Source organism: Choloepus didactylus, chromosome 9 (assembly GCF_015220235.1).
Source record: "Choloepus didactylus isolate mChoDid1 chromosome 9, mChoDid1.pri, whole genome shotgun sequence".
In the NCBI taxonomy this organism is placed as follows: Eukaryota; Metazoa; Chordata; class Mammalia; order Pilosa; family Megalonychidae; genus Choloepus; species Choloepus didactylus.
The window spans coordinates 6,585,042-6,608,802 of record NC_051315.1 but is presented as its reverse complement, the minus strand read 5'-3'; the positions used below and the strand labels follow the sequence as shown (position 1 = coordinate 6,608,802).

The following is a 23,761-nucleotide window of genomic DNA, read 5'->3' as shown; positions in this document are numbered from 1 at the left end:
GATCCCCAGGGCTCCAGGGAAGGGAGCAGCCCCTCCCCACCGAAGGGCCCTGGGTTAAAGATCAGGCCTGTGGGGCTCCCTGGGCTGGGGCTGCAGAAGGCAGGTGGGAGGGAAGGAATGTGCCTGGAGCCTGAGGACAAAGTCCTGTAATAAATTACCCGGCCCAGAGGGCTTGGCTGCTTCCTCTCTGGGCCCATCACTCCCCCCTCTCTCCCTCACTCCCTGACATGCCTGGAGCCGCTGTGGGCCTCCTTCCCCTGCCCTTTTAGGGTGCTAAGGGCAGAGGGGCAGGGAGCCAGCGAGACCTCCACCTGACAAGGTAAGGGAGCGCCGTGCCCCGTGGGCCCGCCAGGTACCCACGTCCTGCCAGCCAGGAGGAGAGGGCAGAGACCCCTTCTCGGGAGTCGCAGGCCTGGGGAAGGTAAGAGGACTCCCGGAAACAGGATGGGAGAGAGCTGGAGCCCTGGGCTCCTTTCATGGGGCCTGCAGGACCACTGGGGTCCGAGGAGGAGGGAGGAGAAGCTGGCCTGGCTGGGGGGCTGTGGGGAGAGAGACTCCCAGGCAGACGGAAGCAGGTGCCCGGCCCGGCAGCCTCCCCTCAAAGATGGGAGTCTTGCCGTGGGATCAAGGGTAGCCTGGCTACCAGGAGACCGGGCACCGTTCCCATGCCAGCTGCCTGAGTCCTCCCAGGCCTGTGGGGTTCTCGCTGCCATTTTATGCTCAAGGAAGCCAAGGATGAGCCCGTGGTTCGACTCCAAAGCAGGACCCGGGTTCAACTCCAAAGCCCGAGCTCATCTGACTGGCCTGTCATCTCTGAAAGCCCCCAGAGCCCCGTCTCCCACCAAGGACTCTTGAGATGTCAGCACAAGGGCGTTCCTGTTCCCATTTGGCAGAGGAGGAAATTGGAGTCACAGGGTGGGGTGGGCGGCTCCACTGAGGTCACACAGCTGGCAGGGCTGGAGCCGGATCCTAAATCCAGGGGGTTTCTCTCCGGGACCAGGCTTCCCCGCGGGCTCCACTTCCCATCTCCTGGCTGGAATTGTGTTCTAACCCATGAAACCCCTGAACCCTGGTCAGGATTTTAGGTCTGAGGAAACCCAAACTCTGTCTTCGGCCTGACCACAGCCCAGAATGTGGCTGTCTTGGTTTGGAGGACACCTCCTGTTCCCGTTTGCTAGAGCTGCTGTTATGCAAACTACCAGAAATGGATTGGCTTTTATAAAGGGGGGTTTTTAGGTTACAAACTTACAGTTCTGTGGCCATAAAAGTGTTCAAACTAAGGCATCCATAAGAGGACACCTTCACTGAAGAAAGGCTGATGGCCTCCGGAACACCTCTGTCAGCTGGGAAGGCACTTGGCTGGAGTCTGCTGGTCCTTTGTTCCCTGGTTGTGTTTCAAAATGGCTTTCTCCAAAATGTCTCTGGGCTTGTTTCTCTTAGCTTCTTCAGCTCCTGTGCATCTAAGCATCTGGGGCTCCTCTCTTAGCTTCTCTGGAGGAAACTCTTGGCTAGCACCTCCAAAAGTCTCTAAGCATTTTCAAGCAACAGAAAGCATCTGTGTTGGCTCTTGAGTTCTCCTAAGTAGTCCAGTGAACCAATCAAGATCCACTCTGAGTGGGCTGGGTCCACACCTCCATGGAAATAATTTAATCAAAAGTCTCACCCACAGTTGGGTGAGTCACATCTCTGTGGAGACACTCAATCAAAAGGTTCCACCCTAATCAAAAGACTAATAACTCTGCCCCCCACAAGATTGCATTAAAGAACATGGCTTTTGGGGGGACATAATATATCAAACTGGCACACCTCCCCAGCGGCTCCTTGGGAAGAATTGCTTTGTTCTCCTGCAGGAAGCCCTCCCCATCTTCTCAGACACGGGGGTGCCCCTGCTGCCTGATTCTCAGGGGCCACGTCTTAGGACCTACTCTCTGTGTGTCTGTGCAGGAAGTCACCCTTGCTGGCATGTGCAAGCAGAGTCCCCACCCCCATGTATCTTGTGGGGGCAGAGACCCCAAACTCTGTACTGGCAGATACCCCCATTCCTGTGTGTGCAGGCAGGGTCCCCACATGTGTGTAGGAGGAGCTCCCCACCGCTGATGTCTCTGCTGGCCGAGATGCCCACTCCCACCTGTGTCTGGGATGGAGACCCCCATATCCGTGCTGGTGGTGACCCCTGTGTCTGTGAGGGCAGAGACTGTCTCTCTTGGGCACTGCTGTAGCCTCAGTAGGGACACGCGGAAGGTGCAGGGGCAAACATTTCCCAGGTGCATGCTGGAATTTGCATAACTTCATGTTTTCCATGCCTGATGGAGGCTCCCGCTTCCACGTTCTCTCAACCCACACAACAAGTCACTCAGGGAGGAAAAGCTGTTGCACATTTTACAAAAGAAGATGTTGACACAAAGGAGGGTAGAATAATTTGCCCAAAGTTCACCTAGTGGCCACTGGACATACAAGCTCCTGGAGGGCTTGGGCTGGTCTGCTCAGGTATTTCTCCGTCCCCTGCACCTGTCCTGAGCTTGGCAGAGAATGGACACTCAGCAAATGGATGGTGTTGGGACTGAATTGTGTCTCCCAAAAAAGGCATGCTCAGGTCCCAACCCCTGTACCTGTGGATGTGAACCCATTTGTAAATAGGACCTTTGAAGATGTTATTAGTTAAGGTGAGGCCCAAACTGAGTGAGGGTGGCCTTAATCCAATAGGGCTTAATCCCTTATCAGCAAAGGGCATTGGACATGAAAAAGAGAAGCCCTGGGGAGCAGCCAGAAGCCAGAAGTCAACAGAACTCAGAAGAGAAAGGAGAAGATGCCACCACATGCATTGCTATGTGATGGAAAAGCTAAGAAGCCCCCAAGTTTGCTGACCAACCAGAGATATCGACCCTGGGAGAAGTAAGCCTTCCAGCCTCTGAAACCATGAGCCGATAAATTCCTGTTGTTAAGCCAACCCATTGTCTGGTATTTGTTTTAGCAACTGGGAAACTAAAACAGTTTTTCATTTCAGCAGTGGGGTTCTGCTATGACAAATACCTAAAAATTTGGAAATTACTTTGGACGTGGGTAATGGGTAGAGGCTGAAAGAATTGTGAGGTGCTTGGTAAAAAAGGCCTAGATTGCTTTGAAGAGACTGTTGGTAGAAAAACAGGTGGGGCTAAGGACTAGCAGGTCAGAGAGTGTAGCACCAGAGGGGCTTGCATGTCTCATGATGAAGAAAGAAGTTAAGTGTAATGAACAAAGACACTGGAGCCAAACAAGCTTGGGATTAAACTCCAACTCAGCCTCTTTCCAAGGCTGGGACCTTAAGCCTCAGCTTCTTCCTCTGCCAAATGGAGCCGCATCAGCCACCTTCCAGGCTTTGTGGACAGATTAAATGAAAGAGCTACTGTGAAAGATCTCTTAGCGCAATGCCTGTCTGAGCCTCATCCCTGATCTAGGGACAGTGCTAATGCTATCTGAGCCCCATCTCTGATCTAAAGACCGTGCTAGTGCTGTCTGAGCCCAATCCATGATCCAAGGGTGTTGCTAGTGCTGTCTGAGCCCCATCTCTGATCTAGGGACTCTGCTAATACTGTCTGAGCCCCATCTCTTGATCTGGGGACTGTGCTAGTGCTGTCTGAGCCCCACCTCTGATCTAGGGACTCTGCTGATGTTGTCTGAGCCCCATCTCTGATCTAGGGCCTGAGCTTGTGCTGCCTGAGCTCCATCTCTGATCTAGGGACTGAGCTAGTGCTCTCTCAGCCCCATCTCTGATCTACTGACTGAGCTAGTGCTGTCTGAGCCCCATCTCTGATCTAGGGACTGAGCTAGTGCTCTCTCAGCCCCATCTCTGATCTAGGGACTGAGCTAGTGCTGTCTGAGCCCCATCTCGGATCTAGGGACTGAGCTAGTGTGGTCTGAGCCCCATCTTCAATCTGGGGACTGTGCTTGTGCTGTCTGACCCCCTGCTCCATTCTTGGGATGAGCTGGTGCCATCAGAGCCCATGCTCTATAATGGGGATGGTGCTAGTGCTGTAAGGATGAAAAGAAACTGCACCCAGTGGAAGAGACCAATGTCCCCACACAATGTCACCAATGTGCACGTCTATCAGTTTATCTATCAATCTATTGCCTGCTTTATTCTCAAAGCTAACAAAAGAGGAAGTGATGTGAGGCAACTGACAAAGACATGTATCATACAACAGAATCAAACATAAAATAAGTGAGAAACTGGAGTGAAAGAAAATTTAGGTGTGAAAGTATGATGCAGCTGGGAGAGGTTAGGAAACAAAATGCCCACCAGAAAGTTCTGGTACATTTGCTGGGCATAGTCCTCAATGTGTTCTGAGCTTCTCAGCAGTCAGTGCCTAAGCAGAGTACGAGCAGTGGAAAATTATGAAAAATATAATAACTTCTTGAGGTGAGAAGAAGCCCAGGTCCTCAGGAGAAGCCCAGCTTCCCTGCTGGAGTCTCCTGAAGGGGAGACCAAGGGTAGAAATGCAGCCGGCTACAGCAGTAAGTTCAGGGCGGCTTCTTGAGGGCTTTGTCTATAACTGAAGGGGAGTTTCTCCAGAGCTATACCTTCCAAGGTATCTTGGGGAAGGCTGATGGCACCGTGGTCTGGTGTGGACCAAGCTTTTCTCTGGATGGGTGTAGACCAACCGTTTCAATTCCCTTCCAGGGAGTGGACAGGGTTCTCTGGGGGCAGAAAGAAGCAGGTGTTTCCTCTGGTGAAGACCCTGGGGACACCTGAACCAGGTGGGTGGGAGCTGAGGGCCAAGAGGCAGGCACCTCCCCTGCAGCTACAGGCGAGCTGTACACCTGAACCCAGGTGTGTGTGCCAGGTGTGTGGATAGGGGTGTGTGCATAAGATTGGCCCATGTGCTGGCCCCGGGATGTTGCATGGGTCATGTGTTGGCCCTCTGGAGGGGAAGCTTGGCCCTGCCGAGAGGAGAGGCCTTCCCAGGGACCTCCCAGCCATTGCTGACCCTCGGGGTGGGGTGGGGCCAGCCCTGTGTGGTCTCCCACCTTGGGGACTTGGGCAGCAGGTGTAGCCAAACTCCATGCCCCTGGGCTGGTGCTGACCCAGAGTGTCTGTGCCCCTGGGCCAGGGCGCATCTCCCAGGGACCCACCCTGGGCTGCCAGTCACGCGGTGATCGCTGGGACTAGGACCCCTCAAGACCACCAAACTATGTGCTGGGTGGTCCCGTGTGGAGCTGACTCCTTCCAGCCCTCCAGAGCTGGTCATAGAGTGGGGCTGAGCTGCCCAAGGCTGCATCAGGGCACAGAGAGGGGGCTCAGAAAAGTGAGGACCCCCTCCCTGCATGCACTGTCACGCTGGGCCCTTGGACAGCCCCCTTTAGCCGGGCGGCCACTGCCTCAGCTCCTCCGCTCCACAGCCCCTTAAATGTCAGGCCTTCCTACACCTGGTTTCCCACTTCGTGGATGGCTGGTCTTTGGGAGGGTGGGGGTGTGGCTGGGTGAGATTCTGTGGACTCCAGGCAACCCCTGTGGATATGAAACTAAATAATAAAGGCCATCTATGACTATGGAAAAGCCAAAATGATAGGAAGGAGCAAAATGTAAACGTCTCCTCCCTCTTTCCAGAACAAGCCACTGTTAACAGTTTAATATAATCACCCCCAAAATGTATCTATATCTTTATATATATGTGTGTATCTGTGCATCTCTTCCTATATTTTTAAATAAAAATGGCATTATGCTATAAAACATGCCTTGTTTTTATTACATACGCATATATTAAGTTGGACCACCTGAAATTTTCAATATTTGACTGTCTTAACCTATAAAAAGGACACTTTCTTATAGTTCCACCTAAAGGCCCTCTCTCTCACCCTTTATAAGAGGGAAACATTTTGGGAAAAGTACCTGAGATGACCTAGGTGGGGGTCTGGGGGATGTAGCTGCTCTCCCTCTCCGTCGGGCCCTGCTGGGGACCCTGGCTGGGTGGCCTGCTGGTCAGAAGCTTGCCTAAGGTATGGCCAGTTCCTTAACTCTGCCAGCCTCAGTTTCCCCAAATATGAAAGAGTGCAGACAATAGTTACATATATCTTGTAGAGATACTGTGTGATTTGAAGGAAACTGTTCACAGAGCTCTTGGCCCAGTACATTCCTGATGAGCACTGACTGCTGTGATGAGATGATGACTTGGTCTCTGATTTCTGACTTGTACCCCGATGGGGCCCTCTCTCCAGGGCTGGCCGTGCACAGTGACCCTCTCTGCAGTCCAGCCTGGCTCTGTCCTGAACTCAGGTTGTTACAGCTCAGGGCGAGCCCATCGATGTCCTCCCAGACTTCCTCGAAAGGGACCCTTCCTGCCCCACCAGCCTGTGCAGACTTTGTCCTCCCCAGGGGAATGGCTTCCACATTGGGGACTGGGATCTGGGGGAGCGGGCACTCGGCAGCCTCTCCATCCCTCGCCCAGATGCCTTTTCTGCCCTAGGGAGGCTCACGCCCCGTCCTCGGGCAGTGCTTTGGCTGGTGTCCCCCAGGCCAGGGTCCCCCTGTTGGACCCCAGGCTTCTCATCTGTGAGGCGGGGTGTTACCATGCACAGCACAGGCCCTCGTGTGGCCAAGATGAGAGAATCTGGGCAGAATATCCCACACACCCCTTGGCCCAGCGTCTTGCCTGCTTCTGCCTCCCCCTGGGTTCCAGTAGCTTCTCCACAGCTCCACCTCCCCACTCGCCCCTCAGCATTTTCTTACTCATCCCCCTACACTCCGGTTCAGTGGCCGTGGAGAAATGCGTGTTCGTGTCATGGCTTCAGGCCCCCCAGCAGCTTGCCCTTCACCCCTAATGTGATGGGGCCCACCAGGTGACCCCTTCCCTGGGACAGCCACTTCGAAGTTCTTAGATCTAGGCGAGGGCATGGCATGGCCACAGTTGGAAGCTGACGGTGAGTTTTGCCCTTTATTTGGGTGAAGCATTGGGTCACAGTGCTTGGTAGAGTGAGGGGAAAGGTGACGGGATGGAGCTTTGAAACAGGGGTTGCGATCAGAAGGCATTTCTGGAGGCTGAGGGCAGGTGCATGTCATGGAACTGTGAGGTGGAGCAACCCATCCCCATTCAGGCTCGGTTCCGGGGTTGGAACTTTGCAAGGTTAGAGCAGGAGTCAGGTACGGGACAGAGAAGTGCAGGATTCGCAAGAGAGCAATGCGGCAGGGGGGTTCAGACAATGTCAATTATCGTACTCTATTTTTTACTTCATTTGTGGGTCTTTTTTCAATATTTTTTTTGTTGCAAAATTTGACATATACATAGGACAGTGATAATTTTCCAAGTATGATTTAACAAGCAGTTAGAGAGCAAATTTCAAAGAACGTTATAGGTTACATTTCTATGGTTTCAGTTATTTCCTTATTGTGAAATATAATATATATATGGAAAGGTGATAACTTTCAAAGTACAATTTAACGAGTAGCTATAGAGCATATTTCAAAGAGTGTTATGGCTACAGATCCACCGTTTCAGTTATTTCCTTCTACTATTCTAATACTCTAGCATCTAATATATATATATATATATATATATATATATATATATATATATAAACGTTCAGTATTCATAAACTTTGTTGAATCCTATCTTGTTTGTTGCTACCCCTTTCTCTCATTTAATCACTTTCTCAATCTTCAGGGATGTCTAGGCAGTGACCACCCTAACCTGTTCATCTTAAAAAGGGGTGTCGACATTACAGGGAAGGGGACTGCATCTGGCTGTTGTTCCTAAAGAGACTGTTGCCTCTGGGTTTTAGGACTTGTCTGGCATAGGAACACTCTGGTGGATTTAAGTTTCTGAGAGATAAATGTTAGCGAGTGAAACTTTTATAGAGTCTCAGACAGGGACCTAGGTGTTTTGGGAATACTGTTGGTTGGGGCTTGGTGTACTGTGGCCATTTGGGATATCTGGCTGGAGCTTGCATAGCAGTAACAACCAGGATAGCCTCTCGACTCTATTTGAAATCTCTTAGTCACTGTAACCTTATTTTGTTACCTTTCTTTTCCCCCTTCTGTTCAAGAAGGTATTTTCAATCCCTCGATGCCAGGGCCAGGCTCATTCCTTGGAAGTTGTATTCCATGTCACCTGAGGGATTCACTCCCCTGGAAGTCATGTCCCACGTAGTGGGGAGGTTATTGAGTTTTTTGCTGAGTTGGGTTTAGAGAGAGAAAGGCCCATTTATATTATCACTTTGTTCCACAAAAAGATTTGAGGCTTGTCCAGGCTAGGGGGGGATAAAATCGAAGCTGGGATGCAGCTGATTGCTCGGAGATGATGGGGGTGGCAGTGAAATGAGAGGGAAGTTGCTAAGGGGAGTGGGGAGCGGTGCTGGGATGTGTGACAGGCCATCCCTCGGTGTGGCAGATCCTGGTGTCTGCAGAGGGACGATGTGATGTCCATGGGGGTCAGATGCCAAGGGTGAGGAGGGCAGAGGGCTCTAGGGGTGGGAGAGCCAGGATCCAGGTGCAACGACAGGAAACCAGATCAGGGCAATGACCTCCCCGGGTCACGCAAGGGTGGGAAGTGGGACCGGCTCCCCTGTAAAAGAGCTGCCTGGGTAGCCGGGACCCTGGCAAGTTCTTCTCTGCACATTTATACAGACTCTTGAACTTTCCCAGAGCAGGTAATGTAAGGTGAAGAGCGTGAATTTCAGAGATGGCCAGAAGACTCCTGTTCTTTGCTTTCCAGTTGAGTAGCTTTGGCAAAGACTTGATGTTTCTAAGCCTCAGTTTTCTCACCTGCAAAATGAGGATAACAGAAGAAGAGAGGTAACCAGGGGCTCGGGCAGGGGGGTGTGGAGAGTTCTTGCTTAGCAAGTAGGGAGTTTCTGTTTTGGTTCAAGAAAAAGTTCTGGAAATAGTGGAGATGGTAACACTCCATTGTGAATGTACTTAATGCCAGGGAATTGTGCACTTAAAAACGGTTAAAGTGGTGTCTTGGTTGGCCAGAGCTGCTGTGACAAATACCACACAATGGGTTGCCTTAAACAACCAGTGTTTATTGGCTGAAGAAGTCCAAAAGAAAGGCATCAGCACGTGCTTTCTCTCCAAGACTAGACTTCTGGTGCTGGTTTGCTGCAGTCCTTGAGTTTCCTTGGCTTTTATCTTTGCTTCCCATCACATGGCGAAGCCCTCTCCTTTCCCTCTTCCCTGACTTCTGGGTTCTCGTTATAAGGCATAGCTTGGAGGCATTGTGGGTTCGGTTCTAGACCCCTGCAATGAACACAGTATGGCAATAAAGTGAGTCACATGAACTTTTTGGTTTCCCAGTACATTTAAAGTTATGTCCACACTATAACAAGTGTGCAATAGCATTATGTCTAAAGAAAAATAATGTGCATACCTGAATTAAATTGTGACTCAGAGACATGAAGTGAGCACATGCTGTTGGGAAAAATGGCACCGATGACTTGCTCAGCTCAGGGTTGCCACAAACCCTCCATTTGTAAAAAGCACAGTATTTGAAGTGCAGTCCAGCAAAGCCCAATGAAACGAGGTGTGCCTGTAATCTGGAATGAGATTCAGCCCCAATTTATTTAGGCCACATTTTAACTAAAAAGAGCATCATCTTCAAGAGGACCTGCTTACAATGGGTTCACACACACAGGAATGCCAAATGAGAATAAGTACATGTCTAAATTGAGGTAAGTGATTCAATCCGCCACGAATGGTAAATTTTAAGTTATATGAATCTCACCACAGTTAACAAAGTGGGGAAATGGGGATGGCACTGTTTCTTCTCAGAGCTGTGTCTGCCACAAGGGAAGTCCTTCCCAGGGTGGCCACTAATTTTTGGCATGTAGAGGCCTGCCAGCCCCTACTAGGCCCCTACTCCCCACCACCACCACCCCCCAGTAAATGCCCAACTGCGCTCCCTGCTGCCTGAAGGTGCCCTGGCCACTCCTGGCCTGCACCCCCAGCACAGCAGAATGGGAATTGAGTGCCTCAGGGCTTGGGTGTTTGGCAAACCCTTGGGAACCTCTGGGGGCTCCCTGGAATTCTCCAGCACACAGAGATTGTGAGAGGCAGAGTGGCACTTTCCCACCGTGCTACGCTGCCCCCCTCCCTGCCAATGGCCCCTGTGGGCAAACACTCATGGTGGGGGGGGGCGTTGGACGCAGGGCGGTGACATGGGGGCTGGGCTGGGGTTGCCCCAAGGACACCCATCCCGGATTCCGTGACTCTGCCCTCCTTCCCACCTGTCCCCAGGAGGGTGCAGACAGGACTGGGAGAAGTCCCCATCCTTCTTTGGGGTTAGGGAGAAAAGTGTAAGCGCAGACCTTAAAATGGAATCCATGATCTGATTACAACCTGTTGCATTGCAGGGCTCAAAACATGGGTGAGGTCAGTATTGTTATTAACAACGTAAATGCCCGTGCACCAAATGAAAATTGGAATGAGAACGTTCTTTGTGTGCCTCTCCTTTGCGCAACTGAACTGAGTGGCAGAAAGACTCCTCATCCCAGCTCAGCCTCAGCCCAAGCCCCATTCTCTGCTTCCCCACCCCACTCACAGTCTGGGCATCCCGAATGTGCTGACCCCTAACATCACGTGCCACTGCCCCGAAATTGTGCTTCGCTCCTTCACTGTGAATTCCTGCTCGTCCTTCAAAGCCAGCCATCAAAGCCAAAGCAGCCCTCCCCAAGGGCTCTGCTCCTCCTTTCATGGGACTAATATTAGCTGAGTTCCTTCTGGGGACATGGCAGGCACGGCACCTCTTACGTCTGCTCACGGTCTTTAGGACAACAGTGCTCTGGGTAAGCACAACAGATGGCTTTGACTGAGCTGTCCTGCAGATCTGGTGGCCCGAGAGTCCTGCCCTCCCTCCTCCACCTGCTGACAGTGAGTCATCCTTGGGGTGCTCCCAAAGGACTTTGAGGGGGGGGCTCAGCCCAAGGCAGATTCGAGTTCCATTCCCAGCAGTGTTCCTGGTCAACTGCAGAAGCTTTCCTTTGCTGAGCCTCATCTATGAAAGGGGGAGCACCCCATTTTGGGGCTGCTGTGAGCTTTAGATGAAGGATGCAACTCATCTGTGGGTGTCCATGGATGTCTGACCAGATAAAGTGTGGGCTTCTGGGTGACAGGAACTGTGTCAAATCCGTTTGGAACCACCACGCTCCCTGCGTCTAGTCCCGTGCTGAGTGAGAAATAAACATTCAATAAAGATGAGCTAGAACCAAAGACATTGAGAAAGGATTTTGTTCCCTTTTGGATGGAACTTTGACTCATTCATTCATTTACTCAAACATAGTTTCTGGAGCTGGGCTCCTTGGAGAGGAGGTGATGAACCAACACAGCCCCTGCCCTCTCGGGGTTCCACGTCGGGGGAATGTGGGGGTTCTGATTGTCTGCTTTCTCTCTGCTTACAGGCTGTGTGTGCTGCTGGCTCAGGATGTCGGCTTTCCGGCTGGTAAGAATCGCATCTCTTGGATCTAGGGGTTGTCTGGAAGTTGCCCTAGACTGAGTTAAATCATGCCCAAGGAAAGAAGGGGAGAAGCCAGGAGACCGTATAGGGAAAATGTCAGTGACCCAAGAGTTGGCAGAATGAGACAGGTCTAGGGATGAGTTTGGCCATCGCCTGGGCTGTGGTCGCTTGCTGCCCCTTCATACACATCTTCACCTATACCCAGGGCCCCAAAGGCCTTGATGAAGGGATTTGGCATTCGGTATCTCCTGGGGCAGTGGCAGGAGCTTGCCCAGAGAAAACTGGCAACAAAGGAGGGTGGGAAATCAGACCCTGGCCAAATCTCCATTTCTGGCTTCTGCATAGACTTCCTGGGGGCTGAGAGCCCGCCCGATCCTTAGGGAGATGCACAGTAGCTCGGCCTGTCTCTGTCCATTCTATACCCAGCCCTGAGCTGTGGCAAATGACAAGACTGAGACCCTGCCCTGCCCCGGGGGTTGGGGAGGGGGATAGGGATCACAGGTGGACAGACAGACATCCAGACAACCCAGAGTGGTGAGTGAGCAGTGAGACAGACGTGCAGGGGCTGTGGTGGGGGAGTCCCAAACTGGCCGGGACATCCTACCCTCCTTCCAGAATCCCACCAACCCATGTTCCACAAAACCAGGGAAGCCAGTCAGGGCTGCAAAGTCCTGTTTGGTAACAAAATGCCCCACAGTTTCTCCTCCCAAGTGCAAAGCTGCAAAGCAGCTGGCGTCTCCTGGCAGCTGCTGAACCTACACTGCCCAAAGGGGCCCATATCAGGGGTCAGATCAGCACCGACCCCTCTGGTATCCAGGGCAACTATGGATGTTTGGTTCCATCTTGGAAAAGGTGGAGATAAGGCTACTTTAGGCTGGAGAGAGGACATGCATTGTATAAGCTTTCAGGTTGCAAGTTTTTAGGCTACCGAAATCCCAAATATTAGAACTTAGCACCACCAGCTGAGAACTGATGGACAGTTTTTCAGTGACTTCTCCGTGCTGGGTGCTATCCGAGCCCCAGCTCACACCTTCATAACGGCCCCATGAAATTGCCCCTTTCCACGGAAGGGGAAACTGAGGCTCAGAGAGGCCACATGACTCAGCACAAAGTCCCAGAGCCTGTGGAACATCAAGTAGGGAATAGAACACAGGACCTCTGGCATCAAGGGGGCTTTCATTTTTACTCTCACCTCTGTCATTAAGAAAATTTGAACCCGTTGCATAACTACATCTCATGGAGAGAGTCTTCATTTTTAAAAGCAGTTAGTGGTGGAACTCCCTACACTGGAGAACTGTCTTCCAGTACACTTAAAATAGGAGTTGAGCCAGAGAGCCTTGACCTTCAAATTTGAAAAGTGTGCCCTGGACTGGGAGGGAGGTGGGTGTCTCTCCAGCAGCCACTGATCGTGCTTTTCCCGAAGCTCCCGGCTTGGGCACAGCTGCCAGGAGCTTGCTGGGTGGCCTCACCTGGGCCCCTCTGGTTCTCTGGACCTCAGTTTTATCAAATAAATGAGCATGGGACTGTCTGAGAGAATTCCCCAGGACATCAGTGGCAGTGCCCTTTCCAAGCTGGGGGAGCCCTCCCTGGGCATGGGGGAGGCACAGCGGCAGCTTACCTGAGGGGCGGGGATCCCAGGTGAGCCAGCCACCTGAGGCCCCAGTCAGCTGACGCCAACTCCTCCAAGCTTCCTACACCCTGTCTCGCCTTCAAGACTTGGTCCTCTCTCACTACCAACTCTTAGAACCGGAGTGCCCTGGGTTCAAATCCTGGTGCTCTAGGAGAAAGCCAGGCAATATGCTCTCAAGCTTGGAGGAGAAGGTCCAGGAGGAACCCAGGGAGAGCAAAGAGCTAGAGAACTGAGATCTTCACAGATGTGGAGATGGTTCAGTGATCAGGCACGGGTTCTTAGTCCTGGTGGTGGCCATGCCATCTGTCCCTGCTTCCGTGTGTCTATTGATGGCCTGCACTAGGGTTTGGAGCAGAGGACCCTCTGCTGGAGATTCCTCATTGACCCATTCATGGACACGGAACTCCTCTAGGCCCATCTCTTCTACCAGGGGAAGAGAAAGACACAGTGGGTGGTTCATGGTCAGCAGAGCAGAGCTCTCCCATCCCAGGAGATAACAGTGTGAAACCAGCTGAGGGCCAGGCCTCTGGGAGTGGGTTGTTCATGGCTTCGGGTCTTTGGGTTCTCTTGTAGCAATCTCTTCCCCTCCTGGCAGCTCCACCTAATCTCCAGCAAAGATCTTTCTGCTGCATGAGCGGCCACCAGTGTTGAGTATATATCACAAAGAGCAATGTAACTCATCCTCTATGTCTTGAATTGCAATATGGACTTTTACTTTCTTTGCAGCTGACAGCTTCTGCATTTTCTCTTCCCATTCACTCTTTTCACGATTCACCTGTTTTTGCAGAGTTGCGTTTTTCTGCTGATTGAGTTCAGGAAGAATCTCTCCTTTTGCCTCTGGGCTTTTCATTCATTTCCTAGGGAGCGTTGGCCAAGCAGAGTGAACAAAAGTCACATTCCAGCTCTCTTATTTATTCTTCCAGCTCACGCCAGGCTGACACCTCATTGCTAGGTCTGGATTGGAAATGGTCTCTTGTATTTTTTACACCTCGGGTTAATGTCTGTTTTGCTGTGAGATGTCCATCGTCTGCCTTGGACATTTTATCGTCTCACTTTGGTGATTTGCCAGCTGTTTCCGCTGCACACTGCAATCACTCATGCTGGGATTTCAACCTTTTTCTAAGAAATAACTTTTCCTGGGTCTCTGGGATTTCTGACATGATTTTGTTGCTAGACCAGGTTTGCTGCCCAAATGCACATAACAGCCAATCTATGACACCAGGGTTTCAAAGAGAGAAAGAGCTTTTATTGCAAAGTGTGATGCAAGGAGAACAGAAGACTTGTGGGCTTCAGATTTGTCTCCCCAAATGCCAGTAACTCTGAGAGTTTTCTAGCATTCAAAGACAACAGGTTTAGAATAATGAGTACAGTGGCTTGAGGTGACAAGTCTAGAGATGATCTAATTATTGAGCCTGTGCAGATTGATTTCATGCTTGGTCACAGAATGTATGTATGAAAATGGCAGCCTTAACATGATGATGGGCATGATTTTTAGTATTATAATGAGGTATCGGTCACTTATAGGTTAAGTTTTATGCTACTGCACATGTCAGATGGGCCAATTTTGGTTAGAATCAGCTTTGTCTAGTAAGATAGCCTAGGAGTTGGGGTGGGTTAGTTCTGGGCTGACTCAAGTTCCTTCATTAATAAACATTTAAGGGATGTCTAGTGATCATAAGGCTTCAAAGTTGTAAAACAAGATAAGGGGGTAAAGCAGGACCAGTCACGGGTATCACGAGGCTTTACAGTTACAAGGTAAAGATTATATAGTTATACAATAAAGCATCATCATCAAAGATCAAGGCATCTGGGTCACAGTTCAGTGAGTTTCAGCCGCTTCGGGTGTTTACTTTCGGCTATTCTACAATACACTAGAAAGTGAAAAGGCATCTGTATCATGATCCCGTAACTATAATCATTTGTTGAGTCTTAATTCTTGGGTACAATTTAATCAGGTCCCTGAGTGAAGTAGGTTGCTCTGGCTAGTTTATTGCTTCTTGTTGGAACTGTTCCTTGCTATTTTTTTTAACTTAGTTTTTATTTTTATGAAGTCGTGTAGACCCACAGTTTAAAGAGTCAGCTCCCATTTCCTCTTCCCCAGACGTGATCACCGTCAACCTGCTAGCTGATTCCTTTAATTATTCCCTCTGTCTCCAAAGAATGTGTTTATAGTGCTGCTCAACTATTTGGCTTTAGGCATCATCTGTTGACGTCCCACTAGGTAAGAAAACTTAGTTCCGGCTCTCGTGCCTCCCCAGCACTCATACACACACTTCCTGTCTTTCCGTCCTCCCCAAATGCCTAAATCCTAATCGTGATCGGCTCCACATACAGGGTTGAATTTGTTATTATTTAAGCAAATACCAGTCTCCCTTGAGGCACGTGGTGCACTCTAAGTACTCATCCTTTCCTTTGCTAGAGTTTATAATTGTCTTTCCCCATTTGCTTAGTTTTCTCTGTACTTATCACTACTTTAACCCAAGTGTGTCTATCTCCTTTCAAAATATTCCAGCTCATCAGGTGTTTGATCGATTTCCTCTTTAGGAAGAAATCTCTCCCAGAGCTGTTGACCTGCGACATTGAGACGGGAGTACTGTCTTCCCGTGGCCCACCTGTCACTCACCTGTCACTGGCACCTCCTGCACTAATCCTCGCAATTAAAAAATTTTTTTATTTCCATGTCACTTTGTTCACTCTCCTGCTTCTCATCTTCTATGACCCTATATATTTAGTGGTGCCTATTTGCCTGTTATTTTCAATTTTGCTTTCATTTCTGGACTGTGTTCATTTCTTTTCCTCCACTTCTTTCTTGAGCTCTGCTGACTTGTGTCTCGTCCTTTTCAGTTCTCCCACCATCTAATTTCTGAGCTCTTCTGCCTCTGATCTGCCCTTCAGTACGTTTTTATACCTCATGGTGAAGTATTAGGCCACGGTTTTCCTCTGCCCTGTGCCTCTTTTTCTCTGGTGAGTGTTACTCACCCTTTCTGCCTTTTGGCTGTTATTATCTCGGTGTGCAGACCTTTGCTTTTCCTTCTGGATTACTCCTGTTTGGATGGGATGAGCTTTCTTGGATCAGCAGGGGGATCATGTGGGGTCAGTGCCATGTCATAGGGTAGCAGAGACTCGGTATGCAAGCTAGTTGTTTTCCTTCTCCCCAGCCAGTGGATTTAGGTACCATGGGGCTATTCACGAGGTGTCACCTTTCCTGCAAACACAGCTCACCTGTTTCTTAGAGCCAAACCCGGCCAGGGAAGCTCCCATTGATGCCCAGTGCCCCCATCCCAGAGCCAGAGATGCTGTTTTGCACGTAGGGATATGACTCCACCTTGGGGAAGGGAACTTTGCAGAATCTTTCTGAAATCTGCAGCTGGGGCCGTCTTTTCAGCTTCCTCCTGTACCTCCTGGCAGCTCATCTGCCTGCTTCAGGGTTTAAGTGCTCAGCCATCTCCTAGTTTCACTGAGGATGGTGTTTTCTTCTGCTTCTCATGCTCCCAGCAGCTTGTGGGTGATTTCCGAGTGGAAACAGTGGTAACCTGACCTCTTGCTGCCATCCTCGAATCGGAAATCTTTCAATGTACTTTACTGAAAGTTAACTTTTCATCACTTATGCAATTAGGTGGGTGTATTATTTAGGGTTCTCTAGGGAAACAGAATCAACAAGAGATATCTATAAATATAAGATTTATAAAAGTGTCTCACGCAACTGTGGGTATGCACGAGTCCAAATTCCATAGGGCAGGCAGCAGACTGGCAAATCCAATGAAGATGTTCGATGAACTCCTCACGCAATGAACTGGCAATTTCGATGAACGTGTTCAATGAACTCAGGAAACAAACTGGCAACTTTGACAAACTCCTCAGGAAATGCTTCTCTGGTGAGTCAAAGAAGAAGTGAAGCTCCTCTAACTTTCTTGCTTAAAAGTCTTCAACTGATTGCATTAAATCCAGCTGATTGCATTCTCTCATTGTGGAAGACACGCCCTTCATTGATGTAATCAGTCACAGCTGCAGCCAATTGACTGATGATTTAATAAACCAGCTTGTTGGTTTATTAACCAGCCACAAATGTCCTTGCAGCAACGGTTAGACCAGTGCTTGCTTGACCAGACAGCTGGGTACCATCACCTGACCAAGTTGACACATGAATCTAACCATCATAGGTGGGGTATGAAAAGAATGGATAATAATAAAGAACATTTAACTGCAATGAAGACTGGAAAGGAAATACAATACAGTGCTCAAGTGACCTTGCTATGCAATAGGCCAGACCTGGGTTCGACACTTACCGTGCCCAAAGTTACCCAAAAGTCTGCTAAGACTTTTCACAGATCAATTCCTTTAAGCATGTGTGGTAGACAATAAACTCCTATTCCCATGAGGACACCTGCACTTGGGGACCCCTAAGCTCGGGGGTCATGGAGCCAGGAGGAACAAAGGGTGAGATTTGAGCTCAGGCTGTCCAATGGTCCATAATGTCTGGAAACACAGGAAAACAGTCATGGCATCAGCATGGTCAACTTCAATCTGTGAACACATAAAATAGTATCACCAAGTGTGTTCTAGACCCTTTGCAAATCAGCAGCATTAGCATCACTTGGGAGCTTGTTGGAAATGCAGAATACCCTCACCGCCAGCTAATGAATCAGAATCTGAATTTTTAAAATTATAGTAAAATACACGTGATATAAATGTCACACTATTATAGGCGTTTAGTGCATTCACAGTGCTGTGCAGCCATCACCTCTGTCTGGTTCCAGGACATTTTCATTACCCCAAAAGGAAACCCCATCCCCACTGTCAACTGAAAAATAGCAAACTGAGCGGCGAGACTATCAAGGTGTTTAGTTGTGGTCTGTTCTGGTTTGCTAATGCTGCCGTTATGCAAAACACCAGAAATGGATTGGCTTTTATAAAGGGGGTCTATTTGGTTACACAGTTACAGTCTTAAGGCCATAAAGTGTCCAAGGTAAGGCATCTACAATAGGGTACCTTCTCTGGAGAAAGGCCATTGGCATCCAGAAAACCTCTGTTAGCTCAGAAGGCATGTGGTTGACATCTGCTGATCCTGGGTTGTGTTCCAGCTCTTCTCTCAGCTCCTGTGCATTCTTCAAAATGTTGCTCTTGGGGCATTTTGTTCTCTCTTAGCTTCTCTGGAGCAAACACTGGAATAACATCCCCAAAGTGTCAGCAAATCTGCTTTCAATGGCCATCTTCAAAATGTCTCTCAGCTGTAACTCTTCTCCAAAATGTCACTCTCAGTTGCTCTGAGTTCCTTCTGTTTGCCAGCCTTTTTAAAGTACTCAAGTAACCAATCAAGATCCATGCTGAATGGGTGGGGACACACCTCCATGGAAATTACCTAATCAAAGGTCTTGCCCACAGTTGATTGAGTCACATCTCCATGGAAACACTCAATTAATAGGTTCCAACCTAATCAACACTAATACGTCCGCCACTACAAGACTGCATCAAAGAACATGGTATTTCGGGGGACATAATACATCCAAACTGGCACAGGGTCTTAGAATTGCAATTCAGGGAGCACAGATCTGGGTAGCAACCCAAATCATGTCCCTTCTTGGCACTTCCAGGCAAGGGATTTTAAAGAGAAAGAAGAAGATTACATAAATTGTTTGGGGTTGGTGGATATTTGGGGTGCTCCAAACGTCCTTCAGGCTAGATAGTTTACTGATGGTTTACTGATAGTTGGCTTGTGGTTTGCATTTGGTGTCTGGATGTCCTCAGAGTTTTGAGGAATGTTGTGGCTTGAGGATTTGCGCGCTTTGGCAGTTTGGGATATGTGACCAAAATTTACATAAGAGTAACCACCAGAATGACCTCCCGACTCCATTTTAAATCTCTTGGCCATTGTAACTATTTTGTTTTGTTTCTTTTGACACTATTAAGCAGTCACTTTCCCCACACAGGCCCTGGCAACCACCTGTCTGCTTTATTCTTCTATGGGTTTGCTTATTCCAAATATTTCATACAGATGGAATCATACATGTGGTCTTTTTTGTCTGGATTTGTTTACCCAGCATAAAGTTTACAAGATCCATCCACACTGGAGACTACACCAGTACTTCATTGGTTTCTATGGCTGAACCATATCCCATTGTATATGTAGAGACCACATGCTGTTCATCCATTCATCTGCTGATGGGCATTAGGGCTGTTTCCACTTCTTGGCTTTTTGAATAGTGCTGCTGTGAGCATGTGTGGACAGGTGTTTCTTGGCGTGCCCGTTGTCAGTGCCCCGTGTTGTTTTTGTTTGTCGGAGGTTCTGTGGTGTAAGACACGGCCCCTGTCCTTGGCCAGCTCATTCCCTGAGATGAGACAGAATCGGAAGAGAAGGCTGTGCAGCCAGTGGTGTGGGTGACCCGGGCATGTCTGGGGGAGGAAGGGAAAGGCGGGCCAGAATCGGACCACTGTCTTCTCTGCCCCCACCAGGGTGACCACGTGTGGCTGAACCCCTCTTCTGCCAACACGGCTGACGTGGCCATTGGGGGCGTCATCAAAGACACGAAGCCAGGCAAGGTCTTGGTGGAGGACGACGAGGGGAAGGTCAGTGACCCGGGGCCCTCTCAGCCCAGCCCTCCACCAGCCCTCTCAGGCGCTGCTCCTACCCTAGATGGGACAGACTCATGGTGGAATCCATCATGGTGGACAGGGTTTGTCTGTATTGGGAAGTGTTTCCTATCATGACAGCACAGGGGTGAGCTGGCAGCTGGAGAAAACTAGTACAGTTAGGGGTGCAGGGTGGAGTCAAGTGGGAAATGGCTGGGCAGAAGCTGGTTTGCAAAGTAAAGGCAGGGGAGCTGGAAGGCCAAGAAAGGCAGGAAGGCAGGCTGCATGGTGGGTCCACGGGAAGAGGGTCCAGGAGGGAGGGAGAAGGCAGCACAGGTGGGAGGCAGGGGCCTGGGGTGGCAGTGCGGTGCCGGGCATCCAGCTCATCTTCCAAGGCTCTTGCCCCAAGGGCAAAGGGCAGGACCCCAATGGGTGAGAAGTGGGGGTGGGCAAGCAGGGCAAAGGGTCCAGCCCGCAAGCCCCAACTGGCCACGTGACCCCTCCTCGGGCAGCCCTCTTCAGCAACTGGGCACTGCCGACACGCAGAGACTCGGCCACCACAGAGAAGGTTCTAGACTGTGGCCCTTGAGCTCCATATTATGGAAGCCACTTCCCAGCTTAAAATAATAACAATATCTCCTGTTTCTATAATGCTGCGCAGTTTTAAAAGCCCTTTACTTGCACACTGTTATTGCAACAACCTGTGAGCCCCCACCCCCACCCTGCACCAGCTGTAAATTGACCCCTGGCCCTGGACACGTGCAGAGCCCCAGCTGCAGGCTGGCTGGGCCCCAGGTCTGTGTACCCTGGCTGTAACCCCACGCTGACCTGGCCAGGGGCTTTGACCCCAGGGGCCGCCTCCCTGCAGAGGGCTGGGAGGCGAGGGGTGTGGGAGACGGGCTCTCGGGGGACTCTGCACCCTGGCACCCTCTGTTTCAGGAATACTGGGTCCTCGTGGAGGATGGTGGTGCCCTGAGTCCAATGCACCCCAACCTGGCCCAGGGCGTGGATGACATGATCTGCCTGGGGGACCTGAACGAGGCCAGCATGGTGCACAACCTGCTGATTCGCTACCAGCAGCACAAGATCTACGTGAGTGCGGCGCTTGGTTCCCGGGGCCCCCTGAGGGATAGTCTGCCCTCTCCCCATGATGGTGGTGGGGCTTCTTGGTCCACACATGTTGACCCCCTAGTCAGGGAAGGGCACAACCAGCAGAGGGGTGGAGCCAGACATGCCTGGTCCTTCCCGCTCCCCCCACCCCTGGCTGGGGTGCAGGCCAGTCGCTAGCCCTTCTGCTCCGCTTCCCATCAAGAGAAGCTGGGTAGCGAGGCCCTCTGGAAGGGCGTGGAAAGCTGATGTGGACGGTGGCAGTGCAGTGCCTGGTACACAGCAGGCACTCACTCAGGGCCCTTCCCTTGTCTCTGGCTGAGTAGAAGGTCTGCCGTGAGGGCCCAGGTCCTCTGCCCGCCACCTTCCTGGGCACATGGCCAAGACAGAAGACCCCTGTCCCCCTGTGCAGGTGTGAGGACTGGGGCCCTGGGGTCACAACCCAGCAGGTGGGATGGTAGATGGATGGGTATGAGTCATCCCAAACTTCTGCTGGCTTCCAACAGCTTCTGACACCAATTGCAAATATTGCACAAACCCACCTCAATTCAATTCTGACTCGGAACTGCCCAGAGGTAGGCTGACTCTATAGGATGCCCCCTCAATCTCAAGATTCAGGGGGCCTCTAAGGCTACCCATACTTCTGAACAACTGGCTACAAATTCAGGGGTTCCCACCACCCCCTTGGGCCCAGTAATGCTCCAGAATGACTCACGGAAAATGCTCAATTTAGGATTATAGCTTTATCGTAGTAAAAGGATGCAAGTAAGGAGAAGCCAAAAGATCAGAGGCCTCAGGCGAGGTCTGGGGTGGGGAGGGGGTGTCTCAGCCGCAAGCCTCTGTGTCCTCTCCACGTGGAGTCAGAATGTGTCACTGTCCTGGTCCAGAGATGTGTCTAATCAGTCGTGGAAGCTCACTGGGGCCTCGGGCTCCCCAAGATCATATGGGGTCTCATTATGCAGGCAGGGTTGATGGAATGGACGTCCACGTGGTTGAATTTACCTCCCAGATGTTGGGGAGGGGGCAGTGAGCTAAAAGCCCCCAGCCCCTACACGAGGTTGGTCTTGCTGGTGCCCCAGCCCACCCTGAGCCATCTCCTTAGCATAAACTCTCAGGCATGCTCCAGGGTCCTCCAAGAGAAACAAAAGACACTGCCGTCACGGGAAATTCCACAGATCCGAGGCAACCTCCCCAAGAACTGGGGACAAACACCAGCCACGTGTTTCATCGTGCTCCAGTGGGTCATTTCTCCCAAAGCCGGGCAGAGGATGGGATGTTTGCTCCAACCCTAAGGTTTCCATCCCTGTATAATGCAGGATTCCCTGCAGGGCCTGGGGCCACGGCTCCCCTGGCTGCCCTGTGTCCAAGTGGGTGTCCTAGGGAAGTCTCTCCCCATCTGAGCCCCTGTGGAAGGAGGGTGGGCTCCTCTGGCTGGAACCAGCTATTACCTCTGGGCTGCTCAGAGGAGTCAGGGAGGGAGCCGGCCACGCTGAGCAGGGGACGGGTGGGAGGGCAGAAGCAGGCGGCCCCTGGAGGAGGAGAACAGAAGCCAGCTCAGGCTGCCTGTAGCTCCCAGCTCCTGGGACGGATGGCAGCAATACGCTACACCGAATTGCACGCTCTACTTCCCAAAGCGCTGGTGCATGTATTACGTCATGTGGCTGATGCAGCCCCTGAACCCACGGGTGCAGGCCTTTCCAATTTTTAAATGAAAAACCAAGACATGGAGGGTCCCGGGATTTGTTGGGAGTGGCTGTCCCTGTCCCACCCCCAGAGAGGCAGCCAGGCCTCTTGAGGGGTCCCGATGAGCAGGTCGACCCTGAGCTGGGGTCCCAGGAGGGAGGGCTTGTCCCGAGGGGCCCAAGGCAGTCAATGCACGTGGGTTGGGAATCAAGGACGAGCTTGGGTTGAGATGGGAGAGGAAGCCAAAAGGGTTAGAGATGGTAGAGGCAGGGCCAGAGCAGGGTCCGGAGGTGAGCAGCCCAGGAGGGCCAGGTTCCTGCTTCCTGGGAGCAGGTTCCAGGCCCCCAGAGGCTGGCACAGGCCCTGGTCCCTGGAAGCCCATGGCTGTCCCTGTGCCTTCTGGAACATCCCAGCCATCCCCCCATCTGGAATCTGAGGCTGACTGTCCATCCACCACCCTGTCCTCGGGCCCAGTGGGGGGTCACCTGTCAGACCTGGCTGAACCGTTAAAGCTAAAGTAAGGGGAAGCTCCAACTGGTCAACACCCCCGGCTCCAGCCTACGGGGCACCCTGGACCCACCCAGGCGGTCCGGGACCCTCCCTCAGGAAACCCCCAGACCTCACCTTAATGCCGCAGCTAGAAAAGTTAACACTGAGGCTGGGGGGTCAGCTGGCATCTGTGCCCACAGCTGGTGTCCAGGTGTTTTAAGCCCTCCCTCCCCTTCTCATCCCCTCACCAAATCCTCAGTCCACCTCCAAATGCACCCAGAATCTGTCGCTTCTCAGCTCTCGCCCATCTCTGCCCAGGCCTGCCCCCTTCCACCCAGCTCCTTGAGGTTACACTAATGGGCTCATATCACAGTCCCCCACCGCACCACCAAGCCCCCAGTGACTTCCAGCCCTTAGAACACAACCCAGGCCACTTCCCATCACCCTGAGGCCCCATGACCTGGCTGCCTTGTCTCATTCCCCCCACCTGCTGGAGCGAAAGCCCCCCCAAGAGCAGGACCTTGCTCCCCAAATCTCGGACTCGCAGCTGGCGCATCGTGGATGCTCATGAACATTTGTGGGCTGTGCTCCCAGCCAGCTGCTGCCTGTCGTAAGGACAGGCTTTCCTTGGGGAACTTCATCCTCCCTGTGGGGTCCCCCTAAGGAGGGCCAGGGGAGGCGGGGGAAGAGGTGTCACTTCTGACAGCTAGCCCGAATTTAGGGCACCCCTTCCAAGCACCGGGCATGCCGCTAAGCATTTATCGATGACCGTCTTATTTACATGTCTCCCATCTTCCTGAGGAAGAGTCTGAGCGGCTGCGTGGCTCCCCCGGCTGGGTCCCGGCAGCTCGCTCACCACCCGCTC

At 51.4% G+C, this 23,761-nt stretch overlaps 1 protein-coding gene across 2 annotated transcripts in view; it reads left to right on the top strand.

Moving 5' to 3' along the window:
- The first annotated feature begins 210 nt into the window (after positions 1-210).
- MYO7B (myosin VIIB) overlaps positions 211-23,761 on the top strand; it is a 90,261-nt gene continuing 66,710 nt past the window's right edge. For both annotated transcript variants that reach the window (XR_005218707.1, XM_037848846.1), the window contains exons 1-4: positions 211-319; positions 11,365-11,405; positions 19,501-19,614; positions 20,557-20,709. Coding sequence is in view for 1 of the 2 variants with exons in the window: in XM_037848846.1 (XP_037704774.1) it covers positions 11,388-11,405; positions 19,501-19,614; positions 20,557-20,709 (285 nt within the window). In the remaining variant the exon portion in view is untranslated. The remainder of the gene's footprint in view (positions 320-11,364; positions 11,406-19,500; positions 19,615-20,556; positions 20,710-23,761) is intronic.